The 24,933-nt window shown below is 40.1% G+C and overlaps 1 protein-coding gene across 3 annotated transcripts in view; it reads right to left on the bottom strand.

Moving 5' to 3' along the window:
• KDM6A (lysine demethylase 6A) overlaps positions 1-24,933 on the bottom strand; it is a 104,921-nt gene that overhangs the window by 3,111 nt on the left and 76,877 nt on the right. For 2 of the 3 annotated variants that reach the window (XM_081197153.1, XM_081197154.1), the window contains 10 exons: positions 22,777-22,906; positions 21,249-21,354; positions 20,235-20,440; positions 17,792-17,856; positions 16,803-16,877; positions 15,030-15,178; positions 10,880-10,994; positions 9,351-9,538; positions 7,885-8,026; positions 1,457-1,583 (listed from right to left, as the gene is read on the bottom strand). In XM_081197153.1, coding sequence (XP_081053279.1) covers positions 1,457-1,583; positions 7,885-8,026; positions 9,351-9,538; positions 10,880-10,994; positions 15,030-15,178; positions 16,803-16,877; positions 17,792-17,856; positions 20,235-20,440; positions 21,249-21,354; positions 22,777-22,906 — 1,303 coding nt within the window. Of the gene's footprint in view, positions 1-1,456; positions 1,584-7,884; positions 8,027-9,350; positions 9,539-10,879; positions 10,995-15,029; positions 15,179-16,802; positions 16,878-17,791; positions 17,857-18,975; positions 19,135-20,234; positions 20,441-21,248; positions 21,355-22,776; positions 22,907-24,933 lie in introns of all 3 variants that reach the window. The other variant, XM_081197155.1, reaches the window with a different exon arrangement.

The following is a 24,933-nucleotide window of genomic DNA, read 5'->3' as shown; positions in this document are numbered from 1 at the left end:
CTTAAAGGGAGATGCCACTAGTCCGGTAACTTGAAATAGACCTATGTAAAAAACAAACAACACTAGAACTACTATGGATGAAGTAAAGCCAGACCAAATAAATCAATAGAGTAGATCAAGACAGGGACTTGGTTTGCACATAATGAGCCTTGGTTTCTTAAACTATGTTTTATTAAACAGTGGGTTTAAAAAAAATCATTTGAACCCTGCCCAGCAGCTTACCTCCCTCTGGTTTGTCTACTGCCAACAAACCGCAATCTGAAGCCATGCTTTGAAAGCCTTTCTTTTAACAATGCCTAGGCATTACATGTAAACCTAGCACCTTTCCTTAACTATGGTTTGTTTGATTACTTCACCTTATGTGCTCACTAAGCAATATGCAATATGGGATTTGCTGGAAGGAAAGTCAAGTTCTGGAGAAATAACCCATGGTTTGTTTGATCATCTGTGGGGAAACTTGTGGTTAAATCATTGGCCTGGTTCACAGGACAGTCAGTGTAAGGTGAACTATGGCCTACTGGGACTGTGCAAATGTGTGGGGTCACAGCTGCTTAGCTCCTCCTTGGTCATTTTTGCTCCTGCACCACAATGAGCTGAACCAAGTGTTGGCTTAACATGTAGCCTGAACCTAGGCTTGTGGTTAAACTTTCTATTCACTAACCACAAGTTGGGCTCGTGTTTAAGCCATGGCTACAAGTTTGAAAGAAAAGCTAAGCTCAGTGGAGGAGCAAAAAGAACCAGGGAGGAATGACAGGATCCTGCATGTTTGTCAGAGTTGGGTGAACCAGGCCAGTTTGTTAAGCAAATTAGGATTTAGCATTATATCAAACTAGACCTGTTAGTTGCCGCAATTCCTTCTGAAATCAATGAGGCAAGTTAGCCATGACTTGACTTGTGTTCCATCAAAATCAAAGTTCAACTAACTTAGTCTGAATAAAACCCAGTTATATACACACGCAGCCACACCTTTGCTTCTGGAGCCAGAAGAAATCCAAGAAGCGTCAATTGCCCAGAAATTCAGAGTGTGATGATTTCTTCCACTGCAAGTATACACCTTCTTACTATCTCTGGGATGAGGGAAACTAGAGACATGTTCTAATCTGGCATTCTCCTCCTTCAAACCAAGAACTTGCACAGTCTAAAACTTTCTGCTAGCCACTATCCATCCCTTAGCTTCCCTTGCTGTGCAAGTGATCCACAACACACTTGCAGTTCTGGGATTGCATCTCTAAAGGAGAAAGATTTTTAGTGTTTCCCAGTATCAGCTGCATGACTTGTCTGTGGAATGGTTTTGACTGATTCAAATGAGCTGAAGATGCCATTCACAGAAGAAGAGGAGTGGGATATTTTACCACTGAAGTGCAAACAACTGGGAAAGGTCTAAGAGATTAAGTCAGAAATCAGATTTTAAAACTGTAAGCAAATATTAACCCACAGCACATACATATTTACTCACCTCACATATGCTACAGTAATGAGCTGGTTCTTCCTTTGTTCTCTCATGCCAAACAATCTCCTTTCCTGCAGCAATTAGAGCTTCCCTCAAAGTTTGACACTGCTTGAGAGTTCTCAACAGGCAATACCTGCAACAGATATTAGAATAATTCAAATGATTATTCATTTTAACACCGTTTTATGAATTTGTTGTTTGAATTTTATTGCTACTATGAAAGGCCAAACGACTGCCTCTCCTGTGGGATATAGGAGTACACCAGTGGCATCACAGAAACATTTTTCCATTTTTATTGTTAAAATACACACATATTTACTGTTCAAAATAATAATCCCAATACATAAAAGGATGTCATTTAGAAAAAAGAATTAATACACATAATTTCCCCCTACAAACCATATCTGTTAGTTTGTCTATTCATGCTATTTCCTTAAATAACTAATGTTAGAAATAGTGGCTATCCAACAATACTGAGTATTGCCCTCACAACTAACAAAAAATGAACTATCAAACATACAAATTTTTAAAGGCACCTTCATTATATTATTTTGCAGCATTCTTAATGCATCAAATCTCACACCATTCTTTGTTATTTGTATAACTATTTGTAGGACTTGAAGCCAGTAAATATGAACTTCAAGGCAACTCATAAAATAAATATACAATCTGACAGTGTGCATTTCTAACAACCAAATATTCATTTATAAATTATGTTGATTTTGGGGGGATGTCCTCTGCAACCAATGGATAATCTTAAAATGGGTGTTTATAATAACTTGGCCTAGGTATCTTTCCCATTTGATGTGGTTATGGTGCAATATAATTAAGTGAAGCGTGTTTACTTGACAGCTAAAGATAGGTAAAGTTCCTTCTGCCTGTTACTGGTTTTAGACTTAGTTTTTGCACTTTCCTTGAAAGTGTTCAAAATACCACAAGTCTTATGAGTACATGCAAGAAGACTGTGGGGGGGGGGAAATCCCTATCAATTCTCCCCCAAAATCCCCCTGCCCCTAACAGTGGGATGGGGGCATCTTCAAGGCCTCTTTCTGTCTCCATCAGTCTTTTAGGGTGCCAATAAGAAAGCACCAGCAGCAGTATATTGGGTGCAAAGAACCCTTGGAAACATAGTTCTCCAGGGCCCCCACGTTCAATAGTTATTTGACTCAGAAGCCCTGGAAAAGTATGGGAGCCATGGACTCCAGAGCCTAAAGGCACTCTAATGAGAGAAGTAAGAGAGCTCTGCCCCTCTCTCCAGCAGTTAAGTGATGAAAGAATGACTGGTTTTCCATTGGTGAGTGTATTAAACTAAGATGGCATAAACAGAATCAGGGCTCCCTTCACATTGGTAAGGCTTTTCAAAGTGCTTGTGTTTTAATCTTTCCTAGGTCAAACTGACCCATTACTGAAAACCTTTTTAAAAGTTTAACTGCCAATGGAATATCAGTGATAAATGGTATTATATCCCTGCATTGCAGGGGGCTGTACAAATTCTCTCCCTCCCGCCAATCATATTTCAAATCATTGCTGACAAAAGGGGGAAAAATCAGTCGTGCCTTAGAAAAGAATAGGGCTTTAATTGTATGACACAATAGCATCTAATCAACAGTATTCAATATTATTCAGTATTCAATATTATAACAGTATTATTCAATATTTAAAAATGTATGCCCTCTTAGTGTTGTGTTTCTGCACATTCTACTTAACAGAAATATCACCCCAAGTTTCCCCCCCTTAATTTGTCAAAAGTTACTTTCATTCTATAGACTCAATTAAAAAATAAAAATCTTAACAAAAAGCACCTGAAACCCAACCACTCCTGTGTGACACAAAAACAATTTATAATACAGACTGATGAGGCCAGGGAGCAGGCAAATGTGATTGGAAATTACGGCTAATAAAGGTCAACACCATCAGCTAACGTATCTTTCTTTTGAGGAAGGAATGGAGAATTATTGCTCGTGTCTTTATTTCAGTGCAATCATTTCCTCTCTCTACTGTTCATTCTGTTCTGCCCCCATCTATTTCTCTGATGCCCAAAGTATTACAGCAGTGAAGAATTTATGCTCAGCACAGAAGTGAGCTACTTAGTTGAGTTCCTCAATGTTTAATAACAGACGATTCTATGAGATACAATAATTTGTGATGGGAAATTACCAACCCTTGACCTCAAGGTCTGCTTGTCTGTCCTGACTGTGGGGAACTTGAAAAGTAACAAATCTTAGTTTCAGATTAAAATAACAGTGTAGTTAATAATAATAATATAATAATAATTTTTTATTTATACCCCGCCCTCCCCAGCCAAGGCCGGGCTCAGAGCGGCTTACAAGCAATAATAAAAACAAGATGAGTGATTACAACTTAAAAACAAAAATAAAATACAACATTAAAATAATGGAACATTAAAATATTAAAATGGAGCCTCATTGCAGGAGAAGGAAAAGAAAAAAGAAAAAGGGGGCGGAGGGAATCAAATTGGCTCCAATCCAAAGGCCAGGCGGAACAACTCTGTCTTACAGGCCCTGCGGAAAGAGATCAGATCCTGCAGGGCCCTGGTCTCATGAGACAGAGCGTTCCACCAAGTTGGGGCCAGTGCTGAAAAGGCCCTGGCTCTGGTTGAAGCCAATCTAACTTCCTTAGGGCCTGGGACCACTAGGGTGTTGTTATTTATGGACCTTGAGGCTCTCCGTGGGGCATACCAGGCGAGGCGGTCCCGTAGGTACGAGGGTCCTAGGCCGTGAAGGGCTTTAAAGGTCAAAAGCAGCACCTTAAATCTGACCCTGTACTCCACCGGGAGCCAGTGCAGCTTGAAAAGCACTGGATGAATATGCTCCCATGGCAGAGACGCTGTGAGGAGCCTCGCTACAGCATTCTGTACCCGCTGGAGTTTCTGGGACAGCTTCAAGGGCAGCCCCGCGTAGAGCGAGTTACAGTAGTCAAGCCTGGAGATGACTGTCGCATGGATCACTGTGGCCAGGTTGGGGCGGGAAAGGTAAGGGACCAACTGCTTGATGCGGCGAAGGTGGAAAAATGTCGCCTTGGCTGTTGCTGTGACTTGCGCCTCCATGGAAAGGGAGGCGTCAAGGATTACACCCAAACTCTTAACGGAAGGCAATGGCACTAATTGGGCCCCCGCAAGAGAAGGGAGTTGGTCCCTCATCCCCATGCTATCCCGACCTAGCCATAGGACCTCTGTCTTCGAAGGATTTAGTTTCAATCGGCTCCCACGAAACCATCCAGCCACAGCTTCCAAGCATCTGGTCAGTGTGTAAGGGGCCGAGTTGGTGTGGCCATCCATCAGTAGATAGAGCTGAGTGTCATCAGCATATTGATGACAGCCCAGTCCAAAGCTCCGGATAATCTGGGCAAGGGGGCGCATAAAGATGTTAAAAAGCATTGGGGAGAGAATTGCGCCCTGCGGCACTCCACACACCAAGGAGTGGCGTGACGACATTTCCCTCCCTAGTGCCACCCTCTGTCCCCGACCAGAGATAAAAGAGCACAACCAGTTACGGGCTATGCCCTGTATCCCCACGTCTGCAAGGCGATGGTCCAGAAGATCATGATCGACCATGTCAAAGGCTGCTGACAAATCTAAAAGGATCAGCAGTCCTGACCCGCCTCGATCCAGTTGTCTACGGATATCATCTGTTAGGGCAACCAGAGCCGTCTCCGTCCCAAAACCAGGACGGAAACCGGACTGAAATGGATCTAATGCCGATGTTTCCTCCAGAAACCTACCAAGCTGTTCAGCAACCGCTCTCTCAATTACCTTACCCAGGTATGGAAGATTTGAAACTGGGCGGTAATTGGATAGGTCTAAGGGATCTAATGAAGCTTTCTTTAAGAGTGGACGCACCACTGCTTCCTTCAGTTCCCCTGGGAATGTCCCCGTGTCAAGGGACAAATTGATAATTTCAACCAGGGGGGTCCGCGCAACATCTGGACACTCCCTAATCAGCCAAGACGGGCATGGATCAAGGAGGCAGGTGGTGGGCCTACCAACTTGGAGGAATCTATCCACATCAGTAGGGAGTATCCGATCGAAATGGTCCAACACTGGACCTGAAGTCAGTCGAGGGGCCTCCAGTTCAGTCACTGTATCTAAATTGGCAGGGAGGTCACGGCGGAGCAACAGGACTTTCTCCGCAAAAAAGCTCGCGAATGCCTCACAGCTGTGGGTCGAATTTGTGCTTAAATTTGGTTGTCCTCCTAAGGACGTTATTGACCTAATTATTCTAAAAAGTTGTGCCGGGCGAGAGCTAGCGGATGCAATAGAAGCTGCAAAGTAAGATTTCTTAGCAGCTTTCATAGCCATCTCATAGGCTTTCATAAGCGTCCTATAAGATGTTCTTGAGGCTCCGTCACGAGTCCGTCGCCATACTCGCTCTAGCCGTCTGAGATCCCGCTTCATTTTCCGGAGCTCCTCAGTAAATGGCTTACTGGGTTCTGGCAACTGATACGCTCTGGTATTTGCTCTGACTACCAATAGTGTACAGTAGGCTGATTTAATGTTTGTGTGCCCCATCTATTTGATTAAGTGATACATGCCTGATAATACACACATCTATCAAGAGAAATCCATGCCAGTCACAGAATGTTAGAGAAAGGCCACAACAAAGCAGACTGAGTAGCTGTTTAGGATCCTGGCTGGTAGATACTTCCTGACAGAGGCTTCACCCTCAATCCTATTCTCCCTCCACAAGCCTTCCAAATAACCTACAGAACCCCTAACTTCCTGTTATAATCTTTTTAACATTGGATCCCAATTGCTGCATGAAATATTTACTAGAATGATCTTCCTAGAACCACCTTTTGGTGTTGTGTACTTATAAGAGGCCACTTTACTTTTCCTGACACCTCTGTTGTTAGCTTTTATTTCCAGCTTGCCTTTTTTATACTGCACTTGGTTTCTTCCAAACTTCAGGTTCCTCCCTCTTTGAACGCTACCCCATTATCTGCTCTGTCTCCTTTTTATTTCTTTTAGAATAATGTTAGGTTGCATTTTAATTATAGGCTCTTTTAGAATGCTTAAGTTGTCTTCCAAATGCAACTTTTTTTTTACTGCACCAATGTCATTGCTGATAACTACATGAAAACATGTTTTGAGTCATATTTAATTTATTCAATATCCTGAATATGTGAACACAGTATGCTATATTAGGGATAGGCAATTTTATTGAGTTGTACACTGAAACCTCTGTCTGTCTCTCTATCTGTCTCTCTCGTTTTTGGCAATTTAACCGGTAACTTTCTCCCCCTTTTTATTCCTTTCTTCTAATTCCCAACATAACATGGGGTGTGGGGGGGAGAGAGAGAGACGGAGGGAGAGAAATGCCTTCATGTAAGGAGGGGACGGAGAAGGAGTGAAAAGCATCTGCACCAGTCTGTCACTTGAGGAGGATCAGCAGAAACTTCACCACCTTTCACCAAGCTCTATAGCCAGGACAGTTTGGAAAGAGTGGAGAAAACAGTACCACGCATTCTACAATCCTACTGGGAATTTAACTCTTACGCCAGAGAAGAGAGTACCTACTGCTTCTAGTTAGAAGCAAAAGAAAATATTAGGCACCCTGCCCCTGCGAATGACCATCCCAACAATCTGGCTTACAGACCCAGAGGATTTTTCTTACAGCTATTCACATACAGAACATAAAATCAGAACAGTGAAAGCCAAAGGGGGTGGGGGTGGGGAGACTGCAGTAATTTCTAGTTTTTCAGCTAAAAGGGAAAACTGGTGTCGGTTCAGTAGGTGTTTCTACACTACAATGCTGCTCACAGCCACTAGAGTGTAGTATGCTTGCTGTTGGCCAGAACACTTTTGTTTGTTTGTTTTTTTCAGGGTTTTTTGCTACTGTTGTGGATGTGTCACCTTTTTATATAAAAGCAACTGTGGGGTTTGTTTACAACTGAAATGTATGTAAAATGGTGGGAATGATGGGTGTCACGTTTATTTAACATTTTATTTCAAGTTGTACTTTGGTTGCATTATTCATTCAGAAAGATGCTTAATATTTAAAAAACAAAACATATATTTAATTTAGCTGCAAAGGCAGAGTTATTATTAACATGTTGTCTTCTCAAACTAATGCTCAGAAATAGCCTCCAAGTGATCAGGTGAAGACTCAGGGCCTGCAACTCACAGCACATTTTCCACCACTGGGTCATGCCATTTAAAAATATATATATATATATCTATTCATTGGATGTAGCTAGTTTGCTTCACCAAGAACTCTGTTCTTTGTACCTTTGTATCAATAAGTAAATTAAGGTAATAACTCTGTGTTGAATTCAACTAACATTTACTTAGACTAATTAAAATTAATGGACCTAAAGTAGTCAAAGTCATTAATTTCAATGGGTGTACTTCAAGTAAAAGTTAGTTGACTACCACACTCTGAATTAACAAGCATAGTGATTTAAAATGTACATACTTGATCATTTCAAAAAGCTTTGGATCTGAGACTTTGATATTCCGTGCTATGTTCCAAGAAAGATGAACCATAGGTACTATTGACTTCACACTCTGCAATTTATTCCACTCGTACCGTTCTACAGCCAATTTATATTGACAGGCTGCAATAAAACAGAGAAAAGTAAGGGTACCAATTAGATATGAAAATACCACTGTAGTTATTCTCAATTAAGAAAAAATATATATACAGTCACATTCAAAACCCCTGAGCAGTTTCCAAAATAAATGATTTTGGTAGACTTTTTCATTGTGTATGCCACACCGAAATAGAAAACAGGGGAGAAATATGATAATGGCAGTTCTTTCTTTAGCAACAGATAAAAGAACCAAACTGAAATTTCCTTGTCTCTTAAGTGTAGCCTTTTGTAAAGAAATCATATTCCTGCAGAACAAAAAATGTTTTTAATTGCCTCAGATATTGACAATTTGTGGCTTCATTCAGATATCACATTCTCCACACTATGATTTGGGAGATTAGAAAAAGCCGTACATCTATCCTCCTCCTCTGGTATCCAAAACAGCAAACCTCACCAACCTAGGCTTTAAATCACCTTTCAGTATTGGTCTGCAAGAAGCGCTTTTGCCAATTCGGACGTCACAGCAAGCCATGGTCTGAGGAATCAGGATGGATGATGGATGGCAATGTGCAAAGGGAGAAGGCATGTGTGCACACAGCATATTCACAAAGAGGGAATATGACATCTGACTTTGCTACTTCATACAATCCTACCAGGTCTTAATAAGCAGAAAAATGAATGAGTCCTTTCTTCACACATGCAGCCTGTTTGTTCCTCCCTTTGTACAGGGTGTGATTAAACTTGGAAGCCTCTAATCAACGATAGTTTCCTGTTTTGTCTGGGGAATTATGGTTACCAGTTTTGGAAAAAGACAGGATATCAAGCCAAATTCAAACCATGGAGGAATTCCCTAGCTTGTTCCAAAGCTGGTAAGCAGCTTCCTGGTTCAGACAAAATGAGACACTATAGTTAACTGACAACTTCCTGGACTGTTCCTGCCATGAAGGGGGAGCAAAGGGGCTACACAGGCAGAAAGCTTATTCTTACTAGTCCTATTAAATTGAAATATTATCTAAATGCGGACAAATCATCTCATGTTATTCCATCCACAGACTCCTACATATATATTTGACTATAAATAAATTAATCCAAATTTGTTCTGTTACAGTTACTTTTGATGTAAAATTATGCTGGAGAGCTGATCTCAGAAAAGTCTGTATTTCCTCTGGATTTTTTTCAGAATGATTGTTAGGATCTGGAATTCTCGTATGCATTATTCTAGTTCATGCCCTCTGCAAAATCACACAGTCTAAGGGCTTCTTATTTTGAAAAATATGTGTGGTCTGTTGAAAGCTGTGTCAGTGCTTTTATGAAGTATTTGTGTAACTGTAAAGACACATCATCATACCTGTAAGAGGGCCAACATTCCAGGCAATATTGTTACACCAGCCAATAGCTTGAACCCAATGTACAGTCCCAGCATTTATCCACACCAAATCTCCAGGTCTCTGAATAAATCTATATACAGGGACATTGGCTTCATACAAATCTTCCAAATTAGGCCACCAAGAGCCCAAAAGAAAATTCATATTGTTTCTGAAACAGGAAAAGGTGAATGTAAATATTTATCAACAGAAATATTCTATATACATCAAAAACATGTCAATCCAAAATGCTGTACACAATAAAAGGACAAAAGATTATTATAAATAATCTTAAGAGGTAAGTTTGCTCAAACAGGAAACTTTCACTTTAGTGAACACCTCCAAGCCAAAGTGAACTGCTACATCCTAATGTTTGCAGAACTTACTAACTAAATTAGGGGATTTATTGCACTAAGTACTATTTTTTTAAAAGCACATTGCTGCTTCCAGGGAATACAGCTTCAATAATACCCACTTTAGTTGTGACAGAATATCTGCTACCATCACTGGGCTTATTCACAACTGCTAGTTTTAGGGATGTCCAAGGGATAGGAGTTTTGTGTCTTTTTCTTTGAACAGCAGACCCTCTTACCAAATCACATATAACCCTTTCTATCTAAAAGTTTGCCATGCAGATTGAAAAAACCCTCTTGAAGAAACACAAGCCCAAAAGCTCTCAGGCTAGCCCAGGGATGGGAAATCTGTCATCCAGATGTTGTTAGATGACAACTCCCATCGTCCCCGACTATTGGTCCTGCTGGCTGGGGATGGGTTGGAACTTGCAGCGGTTCTTTAGATTCTAGCTGCAACAATGCATATCTACATTTCCACATCAATATTGTTGTTACACCATAACATATAGAAGGTGGCAGAAGAGAGAGATGAAAAAGTAATATATTAGGACAAGAGTTGCTAACGTATTTGGGCCAGTGTGCATATTTAGAATTGTTAAAAAGTGCTGTGGGTGCCAGTCACAAAGTGGCTGAAAGGTGTGGGGCGTGGTATAAAGCAAAATGGTCTCCATGAGAACATGCTATAATGGCTACCACATCCAAAAGGGAAAAAAAGAGTCAGGACCACACCAAAGTCTAGGTTTGCCCCCTTCCTGCAAAAAAACAATCAATGAGGGGAAACCATTGCATGCTTGTTCACAGAGAGAAGCTTTTTGTACCTCCACTTCTGTTCAGAATGGAAGGAAGGGTGGGCAGCCAATGAAATGTGTGCATGTTTAAGGGGGCATGTGCAGCGTAGAAGAAGCTGAGCCACTGCAAACAGTCTTTTGTGTGTTGTGGATTTTTGAGAGGATATTTGCCGAGCCTTTTTGCAGGCACCATAGGAAATACTGGCGGGCACACTGGTGTCCACAGACACCACAATGACAACCCCTGTACTAGGACAAACCAAAGTAATATATCCTCCCAAATTAGCATCACAAATAGCACTGTTTAGAGACAGAGTGGATTGTGAAATAATTGGAAGCACAGCATATGGCGATGGAAAATACTGAACGTACTTTTCACAGAAGTCATTCATGACGCCCCAATAATTTTCTGGAACAACAAACCATTCACAGTCACCTGGACCTATATTTATATTGACTGAGCAAAAGTTGTTATTTTCTTGATGACCTGAAATTAATAAGAAAAAAACAAAACAATAATAGTGATGATTGATGTTTGCAGGGCACTATAAAAATATGGAGCATAACATGCAAACAAAAATGATAAGAGTCCTGTGGTACCTTAAAGATTAACAAATTCATTGCGGCATATGATTTCGTAAGCAATATATTACTTTATGTACCAGAATATGATTTTATCTCTCTTAAGGTGTTGTAACATTTTTTGGTTGCTGTTCTGCAACAGACTAGGACTGGTACTATTCCATCAGTTTAACTTACTATATTTACAAATTAATACCCCACATTTCATATCTGATATTGAAGACATCTAACATAAATCAATTATAAATTAAAATATCTAATTGAAGACAGTTGCAGTCAAAAAACCTAATCAGTAGCTAGATAGGTGTAGATAACCAGTCTCATGCAGGAAAACCAGAAGTTGAACTGCCACAATGCACTTAAGCATCCAGGTGAAAAATGGGATGTTCAAAACTGCCTGAAATCAGAGCTGTCAGATTCTAGTACTTTTAAAACTTTAATTATTTCAGCAAGTTATAGGTTATATAATAATGGATACGAATCATAGAATTTAGAGATGGAAGGAGGATATTTCAAAAAAATATTGTAGGAACTTTGATGCATAGTTAACTTCTGATGAAAGCTGCAGTAATATGCAACCATTACCAATTCATTTTACAAATGTAAGGAGGATTGAGAGAATTACATATTCCTTGCTATTTATCAGATAACGTTCTGAGACACACGTGTTCCAAGTAAGCTTTGGGATTTAAACTACAGCTCTGAATTTATATTTTATTTACTTTAGAAAATTTACATACCACTTGATTGTAATAAAACCTCTAAGCGGTTTATACAAGTATTAAAATAATCAACAAAAAAGTTAAAGACACATCAAAACATTTTAAAGTACACTAAGAAGAAATTAAAACATGTCTACACCGACATGCCTGGATAGCCTTGCCTAAAGAAAAATGTTTTAAGAAGGCCCCAAAAGGACAACAGAGAAGCTGCCTGCCTGGTGTCAATAGGCAGAGAGTTCCGAAGTGTAGGTGCTGCCACACTAAAAGACCAATTTCTTACAAGTGCAGAATGATTATTATGTGGCCAGTTCTGCAGAACAAAACAGTCAAGTGGGTACATATGGGGTAAGGTGATCCTGCAAGTAAGTGGGTCCCAAGCTCTTAAGCGCTTTATATACCAATAGTAACAACTTGAACTTGGCCCAGTAACAAATCAGCAACCAGTGCACATCTCAGAGCAGAGGTGTTATATGTTGGCAGGGTCTTAATCCTGTCAGCAACTATGCTGCAGCATTCTGTACTAATTGTAGTTTCCAGGTTAAGCCCTGAATAGAGTACATTGAAGTAATCCAATCTTACATGTCACTTGCATCTGAACTACTGTGGGCAAGCTCTCCTGGTCCAGTAATGGCTGTAGCTGTTGTACCAGGCACAGCTGGAAAAACATGCTTCTAGTCACTGTGGCTACTTGGGCATCCGGACACACAATTGAATCCAGGAGCACATCCAGTCTGTGTACCTGCCCCTTCAAAGAGAGTGCAACCCTGTCCAGGGCAGGCAATTCACAAATTTCTCAAGACACAGGAACTGCTCACATATAGTGCCTCCATTGTACCAGGATTCAAGCTGAGCTTATTTTCCCTCATACATCCCACCACTATGTCTAGGCACCAGCGCACTTCCTATATGGCCTCTCCCGATTCTGACGTTATGGGGAAATAGAGCTGAGTATTATCAGCACACAGGCAGCGACCTTTTCGTGTGGGGGTTCCATTCCTGGCCCCTGCGTGCATCGGCACGCATAAGTGCCCCCGAACCACCTTCTTCCAGGTCCAAAAAGACCTGTACATTGGTGATGGCACATTGAATGCTCCTAAAATGGTCACTGCCTGTATTAATGGCACCTTGCCACAAAAATCCTATTAACTGCTCCCAGTGGCTTCATATAGATATTAAACTGCATTGGGGATAAAATAGTGCCATGCAGCACCTCAAAGCATAACTGTCAGAGGACCAAAAAGCCCTCTCTCAATGCTACTGTCTGGACTTGGTCCTGTAACTGGGAAAGGAACCACTGTAACACAGGGCACCCAATTGTCACTCCATGGAGTTGGTCCCAGAGGATAACAAGGTCACTAGTATTGAAAGCCACAGAGAGATCAGGAAGCAACTACAAGTTCTGCTTGTCCTCCTCTCTGTAAAGGTAATTCATCAGGGTGACCAAGAGTGACTTTGATGTAGTTTAGTGTACAAGTATTATTATTATTCTTTATATAGTATCATACATGCATGTGACGCTTTATAAAGAATGAAGTGGTAGGTCCCTGTCTCAGGGGGCTTAACATCCATAAAACTAAGGAAGTGAGGGGAATGGCGCCTTGGGTAAATAGGGAAAGAATATGCAATTATTCTCAGCTGCAGTTGGATATGGGGACTAATGAGTTGTGTCAAAAGCATCATTTAAAAGGTGGGGTTTGAGGAGGAATTTGAAGAAAGCAATAGCAGTGGCATCACAGACATTCTATTGGAGGCAATTTCATGCATAACAGGCAACATGGAAGGAACAGCAGCCATTCTGAGGCGAACGGGTGGTCTTTGAATGGCTGAGGGTGATGGTGTAGAGCAAGTGAAGGGATATGTTGGGATGCAAGGGCAGATATAAAGTGACTCAAGGCCATGGAGGCGTTAGAACAGGGGGTGCCAACTTTCTTAGACTAGCAGGCACATTTTGATAGAGTGCTATTGCTGCCAGTCACAAAATGGCTGTCAAGAGGCAGGGGAACATAACACGTCATGGCATAGTGCAATGTTAGAGAGAGTGAAGTCACTGCTTCCCCCCCACCCCACAACAATCTTAAGTTTACCACAGGAAGTTGACTATGTCCTCCTGGTCCTGACTGTGAAGGAAAAGCTATTAAAGGCAAAAGAACCTTATTTACCCCAGTTCCAACACTAAACCACAGCCTAGGTTGCCATGCAATTAAGCAGTATATAAACTGTTGATGAAGAAATAAAGCATAACTATCGGCACTTACCTGAGAGTAAGTCCCATGAAACACAGAGACTTACATCTGAGGTAGACATGTATACCACTGTACGGTAAGTTAACTTTGCAGTGAATTCTTAATGCGCACCTAGATATCACTTCCTGCACAGCAGGAGACATGCCTAAGCCTCTTTGCAAAGTTTTCACATTCTGCATTTGCCATTTGGGGAGTGGATTATTTAACATCCACCTGAATTTATAAAATTACTGGAAGGACCTGATCTCAGATGAACCTACCACAGGAAAGATGCTTCCTGGTTTCTAGAAGGTTCCACAGACTATTAGAAAATTAAATGCACGTGGGAAAATTGCACTAAATGGGAAGAGAAAGCCAGCAGTCAGGTTAACTCATTTTCTAAGGGCATCCAGACATTTTACTTCCTAACAATCTTTCTAAGAGGATTAGAGACTTAAGGAAAAGGAAGGGAAAGCTCAGAGTCTGGAGCTCCTTCCTGTGGGTGCAAATGAAGGTGCTGTGTTAGTGATCCCCACATTAGAAACTAAGGAAGAAAAGCTAGTGAAGTATCCTGTAGCAGACAGGAAGTCATCATAGGAACTTAAGGAGCTGCATCATGTGGCCAGAGCAGCAAGAGCAAGAAGAATGGATTTTTATCCATTTATTACTATTGATTTCATTTACACTCTACCTCCCCCCGCCCCCAGGAGTCCAAGGCAGCTTTTTAATTGTTGGGTTTTATTAGTGATCTTATGCTACATTTGTTGGAAACTGAAATCAATGGCAATATTATATGGTCATCACTGCAGTCAAAGAGCCACTACGAAAGTAGCTGCAAGCACTACTAAGAAAATCTTCAGAATCAATAGGATGTATAAATGTATAATTCAGAATTATTAATGAAAAGTAAAGTTGCAAAAAGAAGACAGAACAATTCAGAAATGGTAAAAATGAAGAGGTTTTTTGTGTCAGTATGTAGCACTTCACATTACTCACCTGGTGTTCTGCTGCCTGGCACCTTCATATACAACTGGACTGTATTCATTCCCAGGATTGTATGACCAACGTGACTGAGAAGATTTCCTGCTGATACCACCCGCACAAAAGCAGGAAGCTTTGTAAGTTCATGAAGCTGTAGCTTCCACCTGTTGTAAAACAGCAAATTAATCCATGTGGTATTTGGAGATGCAAAAACCAATTACATTACTTACACATTTACCCTAAAAAGCCCTTCATATTTGTACACAAGTAAAATTTATTGACCCTTTTGGGATGCTGTATTAGATAACTAATTTATACTGTCTTAAGCCTTTTTCATGAACAAAAACCCAATGCCCAGCCACAATAGGCTGTGTAGGATCGCAGAATGATTATGGTGGTTTGCTGGTTATGAGAACTAACAAATCCAACTGCTTTCTTTCACTGAAAGCCTCATGCTCTGCTTCCATCTACATCCATTTGGTAGTCCTGTGGGTAGCCAATGTACTGGATGGCCCCCAGCAAAACTTGCACCAGACCTTACAAAAGGTTTGGTTGTAAGTTGCTTGGGCTAGCCTTGGGAAAGATAAAGCAAGTATCAAATCAAATCATGTCGAATCCAATCAATCTCTAGGGCCATAGCCTTCATAGCTGATGCCACACTGGACACCACTCAATTCTCCACAAGAGTCATGGCGGCAGCGGCAGCAGCAGCAGCAGCAAGACACACCCTATGGCTCCAACACTGAGATGCTGGCACACAAGCATGCACAAGGTCTTTCACCTGGACCTTTCATGAGCAGAAAGCTGTTTGAAGATTACACCTTAATGAATATGTTGGTAGACCCCAAGGAAGAAAATAATAGTGTCCACCACATACATGGGAGATGAAAAGTGATAATTTCACAGAACAACATTCCCATATCAGGCACCTTCACACTCCTTTTGTATATCCAATAACCTCAGGACGAAGCACAGCAATCTAGAGTTTTGGAACTGAATCTCACCATGTCTCTCCCCTCTTTACATTAGGCTCAGGTGAGGCAGTGAGCATGTGAGATCAGTGTTCAGAATCAATAATGGATAGTCTAGTAAACTGAAGCCCAATTCTGCTAAAACAGAAATTATTTTAGAGTATGGCTCATTTGCACATGAAGGTGCTGTTCAACCTGTTCTGGATAGTCCTGCACTCCTGAAAAGGACCAGATATGCAGTCTGTGGATGCTTGTCACTGGAGGTCCAGTGGTATTAGAGTCATAGGGTGCCTTTCACTGCATGAGGCTAGTGTGTTAACTGTGTCCCTCTTCTGAGCAGAGATAACCTCACTATGGTTATCCATGTTCTGGTAATCTCTCAGGTAGATCACCACAATCCATTAGGGCTGCTTCTGAAGCCTGCTCAGAAACTGTAGGTAATTAAAAATATAGCTGCTGGGTTATGAACTGAAAAGGAAGCAGGAAGGATTCAGTCTCCTTTGCTCTGGATCACATATCCTCAACCTCTTCCCATATCTGTGTCCATCTATCTTGGTGTACCATATTCATAACACTACCTAAAATAATCAGAACTTGCTAGATTCAGGATGCTGTCAAATCCAGCACTGTTCTATTAATTATCTTACCTAATTTATAAAATAAAGGTACAGCAGTCAACACCCCATATTATTGACCTAGGGGGTGCAGCTCAGTAAAATTTAAGTTGATAATACAATCCAGGAAAAAATATTCGAAGTTTGGTATCCTGAGAAGATTTAGTTCCCTATGGTGACTATGTACATGTAGATTTACTTACTTTTTGTCATCTGAAAGATCAATGTTGGTCCCAAATTTGATAGTTTTAAAAGGTCCTTTTTTCCTCCTCCCAGAGCTATAAAATAAATAGATTATAGTTATAAATTTTAACTATTTTTTTTGGAAAAAAAACAGCATCTTAAAATGTGACTTTCATAGCCTGTGTGTTTTTTAAACCTAAGTGATCACCATGAGCTAGGAATACATTTTTGTGTGAAAGGGCTATGAAACAATATAATTATTTAATTTGAAGTCAATTTGTAAAAATTTGGTAATTCAATTAAAAAAAATATTTCAAAAGAGAAACCATTTTGTTACTGAAATCAGATTACTGGACTGAGCATGTGCTATTAGGTACCCTGTTCCTTAATTCTAAGGGTTTGTCTACCTTACCCTGCCACTATTTTGCACCCCACTGATTGGTGAATCTTGGGGTTCTAGTAAAAAGCAACACAGATTCTACAAGGCTACAAGTTTGTTCATGCCTGTGCTGGGGGCAATGTAAAATAGAAAATATATTCATGAGTTATGCATATATAAGATTAGAAATGGAGACATTAAGAATACAAAACACACAATACATATGTATCCAGACATAAAAAATCAATGTAGTTCTGGAAATATATGTGACTGAGAAACCCTCTTCACCAGTTAAGGTCTGAGGCGACTACATTTCTTTCCATTGAAGATGGTGAGCCAATGTATTAATACACTTATTCTATTGCTTCTCCTTTCACTGTGACCTAATTCATACATGCTTCCAGTTACTTCTATGTGGTGTAATCCCATTATGCAGGATGCATGCATGTGGATACCAGTGGATCTGATCACATTGGTCTTGACCACATTCTCTCACCTCTCTAAATATGTGGAAAAACCACATGTAATCAACCCCACCCATTCTAGAGTATAGATTGCTTTAAGAAGCAGCTCCTATGCTGTTGGGAGCACATGTGAAGGGGAGGGACCTACTGAATTCTATCCACTCACTTATCAGAAGATGTTGATTCACTATCTGAATGGTCCTTATGGTGACTTTTTTTCTCATTTTCCTCCTGCAAAAGTCAAACATGACATTTTTTAAAATCAAATTCTACAAATATTTGGTAAACATAAACAGTACAGTATGGAACAACTATTGATACCTCTATGAAAAGTGATTTTACTGGGAGATGCCTAAAGTCATTGCCTCCTCTTTTGACCACAAGAAAAGCCACTCAGCTCATGAAAGGATAATTTTAATCATCTCAGTGAACAACCATAAAAATATCATCCCCTGAGCAGCACCCACATTTTCATCATCATCATCATCATCATCAGCAGCAGCAGCAGCAGCAGCAACCTATCTGACTGGCTTTCCCCAACCACTCTGGGCAACATCCAGCAAAATATAAAAAGACAATAAATAAAAACACAACGGCATCAGTATATCTATAATTCCAACATTTAAAAAAAACTTGAGAGAGAATACTAAATGTAGGGCACCCTCTTCTACAGTTGATCTGATTTGCACTATACTTTCTTGCTTCTAATTCCACAATTCTGTTAATTAATGGGAAGTAAACCCAAAGCTGGCTGAAGGACCTGTGGAAGCAGCATTAAGTGCCACTGTATCAATAATATGACCTGCCATGCTGTTGGATGCCCCCTGGTATACCCACAGAAAGCTCTGCAGTTGTACATGTCCCACCAGCCACGTTCTGGAAGTGATTTGCAGGAGAGAAAGGGAGAGCATTTCAGGGGTATGTCGGGAAGAATGTGGAGCTAGAAGATTCTAAGACTTCATTCCCCCAACAGGTCCCTTAAAAGGGCCCAGATCTACTCCTGCCCTGGGTTAGTGTAACCCTTTTTTCTCCCAAGTGTGTCAACTGGAGTGGGAAAAGGGAGAAAAGAGAAGGAGGTCTCTGCCTCAGCCACAGTTAGTCAGTGGGGAATTGGATGTGGTGGTTGCTCCACTACAGAATCTCCACGTTTTACTATCTAACATATAAAAACCAGAAAGCCTTTGAGACATTCCCTTTCATCTAACAGTAATACATTTGTCCAAAAACTATTCGGACATGTGTTTCATTTCCCTACGTTTTCCACTTGAAAAAGTAGGGCCCCATTCATGAACCACCCAAAGTTCTATTGCGCTCAATGCTTTGACACATTCTCTGATCTTTCTAGCTTACCTTTTTGCCCTCAGAATCAAAGAGGCTCAATGCTTCTGGAAGCCCCCACCCTCCAACAGCGTTGGAATTATCTGGGAGAATACAATGCTGGCTCCCTTCTCCAACCAGCAGCCGAAAATCTTCAGTGGATATCCCATTTCCCCCATCACCATTGGCAATCTAGAAAAATCCCATTTGTGTCCCTGATCAGCCCAACAAAGTACTATCAGAATCTCAGAATGTACCCACCCACCAAACCAGTCCATCTTCCATTTCTTTTGTCACCATTTTTTTGCCCTGGTCACAGCCCCTGTTGGTTTGTTGGTTCTTTCACATTCTTCCACCATATGTAATCCCAGGCTACATTCTCTTAGTAAGTATTTTAGATTTAATATTACTGTGTCTATCTTTTGTTCCTTTGTTTCTCATTTCCTACTGCAAGCAGTAATCAAAACCTCCCTTCCGAATAATTTTGCACAAATAATTTCAAATTGTATCTATTTATCAAGCAGAGGTTGTTTTTTACTGTTTCTCTTATACGTGCATCAGCCCACTGATATTACTGGGTTTGTATACCTCTTAAGCTCTCTCAAGGCAGCCCATGTTCCAAGACTGTGCTAGATATTAGTAGTTAGAAACACAGGCACACACCCCGGTATAGTTTTCAAAAAGCATGAAACAACTTGGCAAACAGTTTTCTTCCTCAATATGGTAAATGTTGTGGCAACTGCATAAAAACGAACAGAATGCAACTGGTAACTTATAGCAGATTGCAGGTTGCTCTGTACCAAATATAAAAACAGTGCAAGCAAGCATGATTTCTCCACATTTAAGAATAACATTTTCAATATATAAAAATACTGGGGGAGGTGTTGTTTTTGTTTGTTCATACTGTATGCATTTTTGTGGTTTTATATTGTAAACCACCTTGTAAACTTTGGATGAAGGGTGATATAGAAATTTAATAGACAAACAAGCAAACAAACAAACAAACAAACGTTAGGTTGTCTTATAAAGGTAAGGAATGTTTATTTTCTAAAATGTTAATAACTTTTTATCATGCTTAGAATAGTTATATATATTTGTTTTATAACCTCAAAGGAGGACCTAACTGCAAACGACAAGGTACTTTAGCCACCTTGGTTATCCTGCTGTAAATGACTATACATATTCTACTGTATCTCAAAAACCTATGCTTTTGGAGTAAAGTTAAGTGTGCCTATATGATACAGATCAGGAACAGATCTTAATTGACAAATAAATTATAATGCCCTACTTACCCTTAATGATTCCTGGAATGAAGAGGCCTGGTACTGTGCATATTTAGCAATGGTAGTTTGAGATTTACTGCTTTCACAACGCCATATTTTCTTTGTTCCAGTGGGGTCCCAGTTTTCATCCGATGGTTGTAATAGCTGTGTCCTTACTTCTACTAAGTGTTCGTTATTAGCTTCTACCAGTGTTTTGGTAGAGAAGAGTCCTAGATCTAGGGAACAAGCATGTACTTAAACTGAGAGCTCTTTTGCATGCACTACTGCTGCATGAACAGCAGAGATAAATGAGTAAGCAAGCTAAAGCTTTAGACAGTACTAGCTATGAGCACATTAATACATGATCAATTCAATAAATATTTCTCAGCTGAATCAAAACCTGCTTAACAGTTTCAGGTTTTCAGAAAACTTTCTTCAGCCAAATCTCCTTTAAAAGGATGGTAGATTTCACAAAGCAAAAAGCTACCAAAACCTGTGGCATATGTCCAGAACCCTACCCAGCAGAATCAGCAGAAGAGCCCCTCAGTGCAGCGTAACTGGCTCACCATATTTTGAAATAAGTGACATAATACACATTACCATCTAAAGGCCGGGGAGCAGAGCACTGTAAGTCCAGAGTCCAAAACTGTGTACTGCAGTATTGGTTAGAGATCAATAAAAATTACTGAGCAGTTTGAATTTGCAGAATTAGATAGGCAGTTGAGTTCGTAGAACATACCTTACCAGTTCCAGTTCAGTACATTTTTACTTTTTTATGCATTGGCCACTAAAAGACATGTTACCATAAACTATATGAAAACAAAAATACACAGACCAAGTGATCTGTAAGTACTTTAGGAGCACCTCCACTTGTAAATATTTGTATTAAAGAAAAATATCTAAATATAGGGCCATGCACAATTAAATCATACATAAGCAGACCCTTAAAAATCAATAAAGTCAACCGATTTCCATGGCCGTACTCTGCATTTGACTTAGTTCAATACAGCCCAAACAAAGTAAATCTTTCTAACTCAAACTTACCTAATTTAAGAGCTCCAGCAAGGCCACGTATTACAGTAACAGGATTGTTCGGATTTGTACAAAACTGATGTAAAGGTGGGAAGAAAGCATCGCGCTTGTTTTCCAACTAAAAAAATAAAGAGAAAGTTCAGTATTAATGCAAGGAAATTGAATGCAGAGTTGTATCAGTCCCTTGTCATAATGCTTCCTAACAATTACATGCAGCATGGCATGGTATTGCTACTCATTAGAAGTTATTTATGGGTTGCTAAGGATACTTCAAGAAGTATACTTAGATCAGTGCTTTTTTTCTAAAAAATGTTTAGGGGTACTCTCATTTTGACTCAAGAAAATCAGAAAAAAATAAATACAGTAAATGGACAAAAGTACAAAGATTCACAAAATGTTTAGGGATATGCGTACCCCTGCGTACCCCCAGAAAAAAGCACTGACTAAGATGATATGCAGAAAGCAGTAGCAGTTCATCATGCAATTGTTCTGCAATGATTCAAGATGTGTGCTCTCTAGTGTGTGGTTGTTTTTTCCTAGTTGCTATAGAAAAAGTACTTATTGCAGTATTTAGAAAGTTACAAGGGTATGTATGTTATAGGAATATGTTGGCAACTGAAATATTTTTCAGAGACAGAAACAAAGAGATACATAATCTGAATTCCAGAATATAAAATGTTAAGCATACAATGACTGCATTTGAGCATCCTGCTATACTATGGTTCTCTAGGACCAAAATGAGTCCAGCTTCGAGAGTCCTATTAGGCTCACATAATATTTTGCTTCTATTTTTGGTTTGTAATGACAAACTGTAGTTGACATTAACTATGGTAAGTGTAAAGCAAGGGTGGAGAACCTGTTCCCTCCAAACGTTGTTGGACAAGTTCCATCATCCCTAAATACAAACAGTGCTTGTTGGATCAGCCAGTTGGAGTCGAAAACCATCTGGAGGACCACAGGTTCCACAACCCTAGTTTAAAGCAAGCCCACTTTGAACCATGGTTTTTGAAACTGAATGGTTTGAACTAACCATTGTAAATGTAAACCAAAGTTCTGTGTCTGGCTGTGTGGAAGGAGGAGAGGCAGATCTGGGAATGTGCAGATGTGGGAGGAAGCTAGGCTTGTTCACAGCCTGCTATACCATAGTTAATATCACATACAAACATAGACACTCGAAGACTTATTTCATGTTATAAACCTGCATTTCCAGGTGGTTTCCAAAATAGGTATTAAATTAGTGGCCATGAGCCTGATGAGCTCTTTTTGTTCAGCAGAATTCCTATCCCTTTACAGTATTTGCATTTAATAAGTCATTTTGCTTTATAAACCACTTTGAAAAGCTGTTTAAAATGCAGCACTGGGAGGTGGGTAGAAGACAATATGCTTTGTGAAAAATGTTTTGATGCGTACTAGGCCCTTTATAAATCTAAAGGGTTTTATGGATTATAGCAAGAGTATTTCTAGTAAAACATGATCAGCATATAGTCTTTTATTTTAAAAAGCAACAAAATGTTCTTACAACTGTCTAAACAATACTTACATAAATACTAGGTGTAGGTGGATTAAGCTTGTCCTTTGGCAGGGGAGGATATGGAGGTGGTGGTGGTCTTGGAGGAGGACATTTATCCAATAAAATGCTACTGTTAGATAAGCCATTTTTACCCAGATTCCTAAGAAGAAACAAAAACAGTTATACAAACATCTGATGAATGCAGAAAAATATGAACCTTTAATTACTATAAATACAATTTAAGTCCAAAAGTGAACTGATTATCAAGTGTGAAACACACACACACACACACACACACACACACACACACACACACACTATACATATATATGAGCTTTTTCTATTTGAGTTTAAGATCAATTTCAATAGCAGTTATCTGAAAAATAGATTATTAACCTGAAACATTAAGTAGATTATTGTCTCCATTTTAAAGGAGCATTTGTTCACATGGGGCTGTATCCAATGTTAGTTCTACTCAGAGTTGATGAACCTAAGTTAAGTCATGTCCATGAATTTCTTTGGTTTTTACTCTGAATAGAACTAATGTTGGATGCAACTCTTGGAAAGTTGGAAGACATCTAATTAGGTTCAGAGAGCATCAACATAAATATATTCAAAGGTATCAGTGCACTCAGAGGAGTAGGAAACAGAGCAAAGGTAGATGTGCGCATCTAGTTGCTCAAAGCAAAGAGCTAACTGGGAGCTTCATTCACCTCCCCATTTCATAGCCCAAAAGGGACGGATGGAGAAGAACAGCAGGAAAGAAGGTAGACAGGAAAGAAAACAGCTATGTGACCAGTAAATCCTTCTGACAGAATACAGGAAAGCACATGCACATCAGTGCATGGGCACACATACACATTCAAAAGGGTCTGCATTCATACAAATATCAGAGTTATGCCAAGGCTGGGGGTGGCGGAAAATTTGAAGTCCAAACCCAAATCTTTTTAAAAACAACACACAGCAAAACTGGTACAGTCATGCCTCAGGTTACGAACGCTGCGGATAGCGCGTTTTTGGGCTGCGAACCGTGCCAAACGTAGAAGTACCGGAACGGGTTACTTCTGGGTTTTGGTGCTTGCGCATGCGCAGAAACACAAAATGTCATGCACATGCACAGAAGCGCCGAATCGCGTCACGCGCGTGCACAGATGCAGTGCTTCAGGCTGCGGTATGCAAAAGTGCCTCTTGCACAGATCACGTTAGCAACCAGAGGTATGACTGTATTACAATAAATGTATTAGAACTTTAAAAAAGGAGTAATTGCAGCCACTAACTATGGTCTGATCCACATGTTACTTTAAACCATAGTAAAACTAAACTGTGGTTTAAAGGTGAACATGCAGCTGAAAAGTGCACACCACTAAAATTGTGGGTCCTTTGCTCCACCCCCACTCTTACAGCTGCTGTGCTGCCAGGAGGCAAGCAATGGCTTAGTTTAGTGTAATGTCTGAACCTGGTTCATGGTTTGTTTCTTTCCAAATAAACCTTGATTTTGTTCATGGCTTACCACTCATGGTTTCAAAGTAAGCTAAACCACCAATTTGCTACCAGGAACGTGACACCAGCAGGAGAGGTGGTAGAGTGAAGTGCTGCATGGAATGAACTCATGAATTTCAGCAGTGTGCGCTGGCTTGATGCACGACCACATTTTAAAGATTATTTAGTTTGACTATGGTTTAAAGTGATGTGCAAATAAGACCTACCGTGTTTTGCAGATCTCATGAGATAAGCTTTATTCAATTTCAGGAGTTTTATAACAGTATAGGAAATGTCTAGAATGATAAATATGCTGCGGGGTCTTTTTTGACATCTCTAGAAACATTCTATTTTTATAATATTTGATGTGAGGTAGTCAAAAGATTTAATTAAACAGCTGTGACTGCATATAGCAAAGAACAGATGAAAAAGAAGTATTTGGGGAAGGAGTAGTGGCTGGATGAAAACATTAGCATTACATTATTATTATTTACTTATACAAACCAGGATTGAACTTTTAAGCAGATCACGATCAAAACACCCTTCCCCAACCCAGTGCCCTCTAGATATTTTGGAATACAACTCCCACCAGCCCCATCCAGAATGGCCAATGGTTGGGGGAGATGAGAGCTGTAGTCCAACAACATCTGGAGGGCACCAAGCCGGAGAAGAATGGTCAAAAGGAAATCTTCCCCGCCCATATTCAGT

Source organism: Podarcis bocagei (genome assembly GCF_964188305.1).
Source record: "Podarcis bocagei genome assembly, chromosome: 6".
Taxonomy (NCBI): Eukaryota; Metazoa; Chordata; class Lepidosauria; order Squamata; family Lacertidae; genus Podarcis; species Podarcis bocagei.
This window is presented reverse-complemented; position numbering and strand designations above follow the sequence as displayed.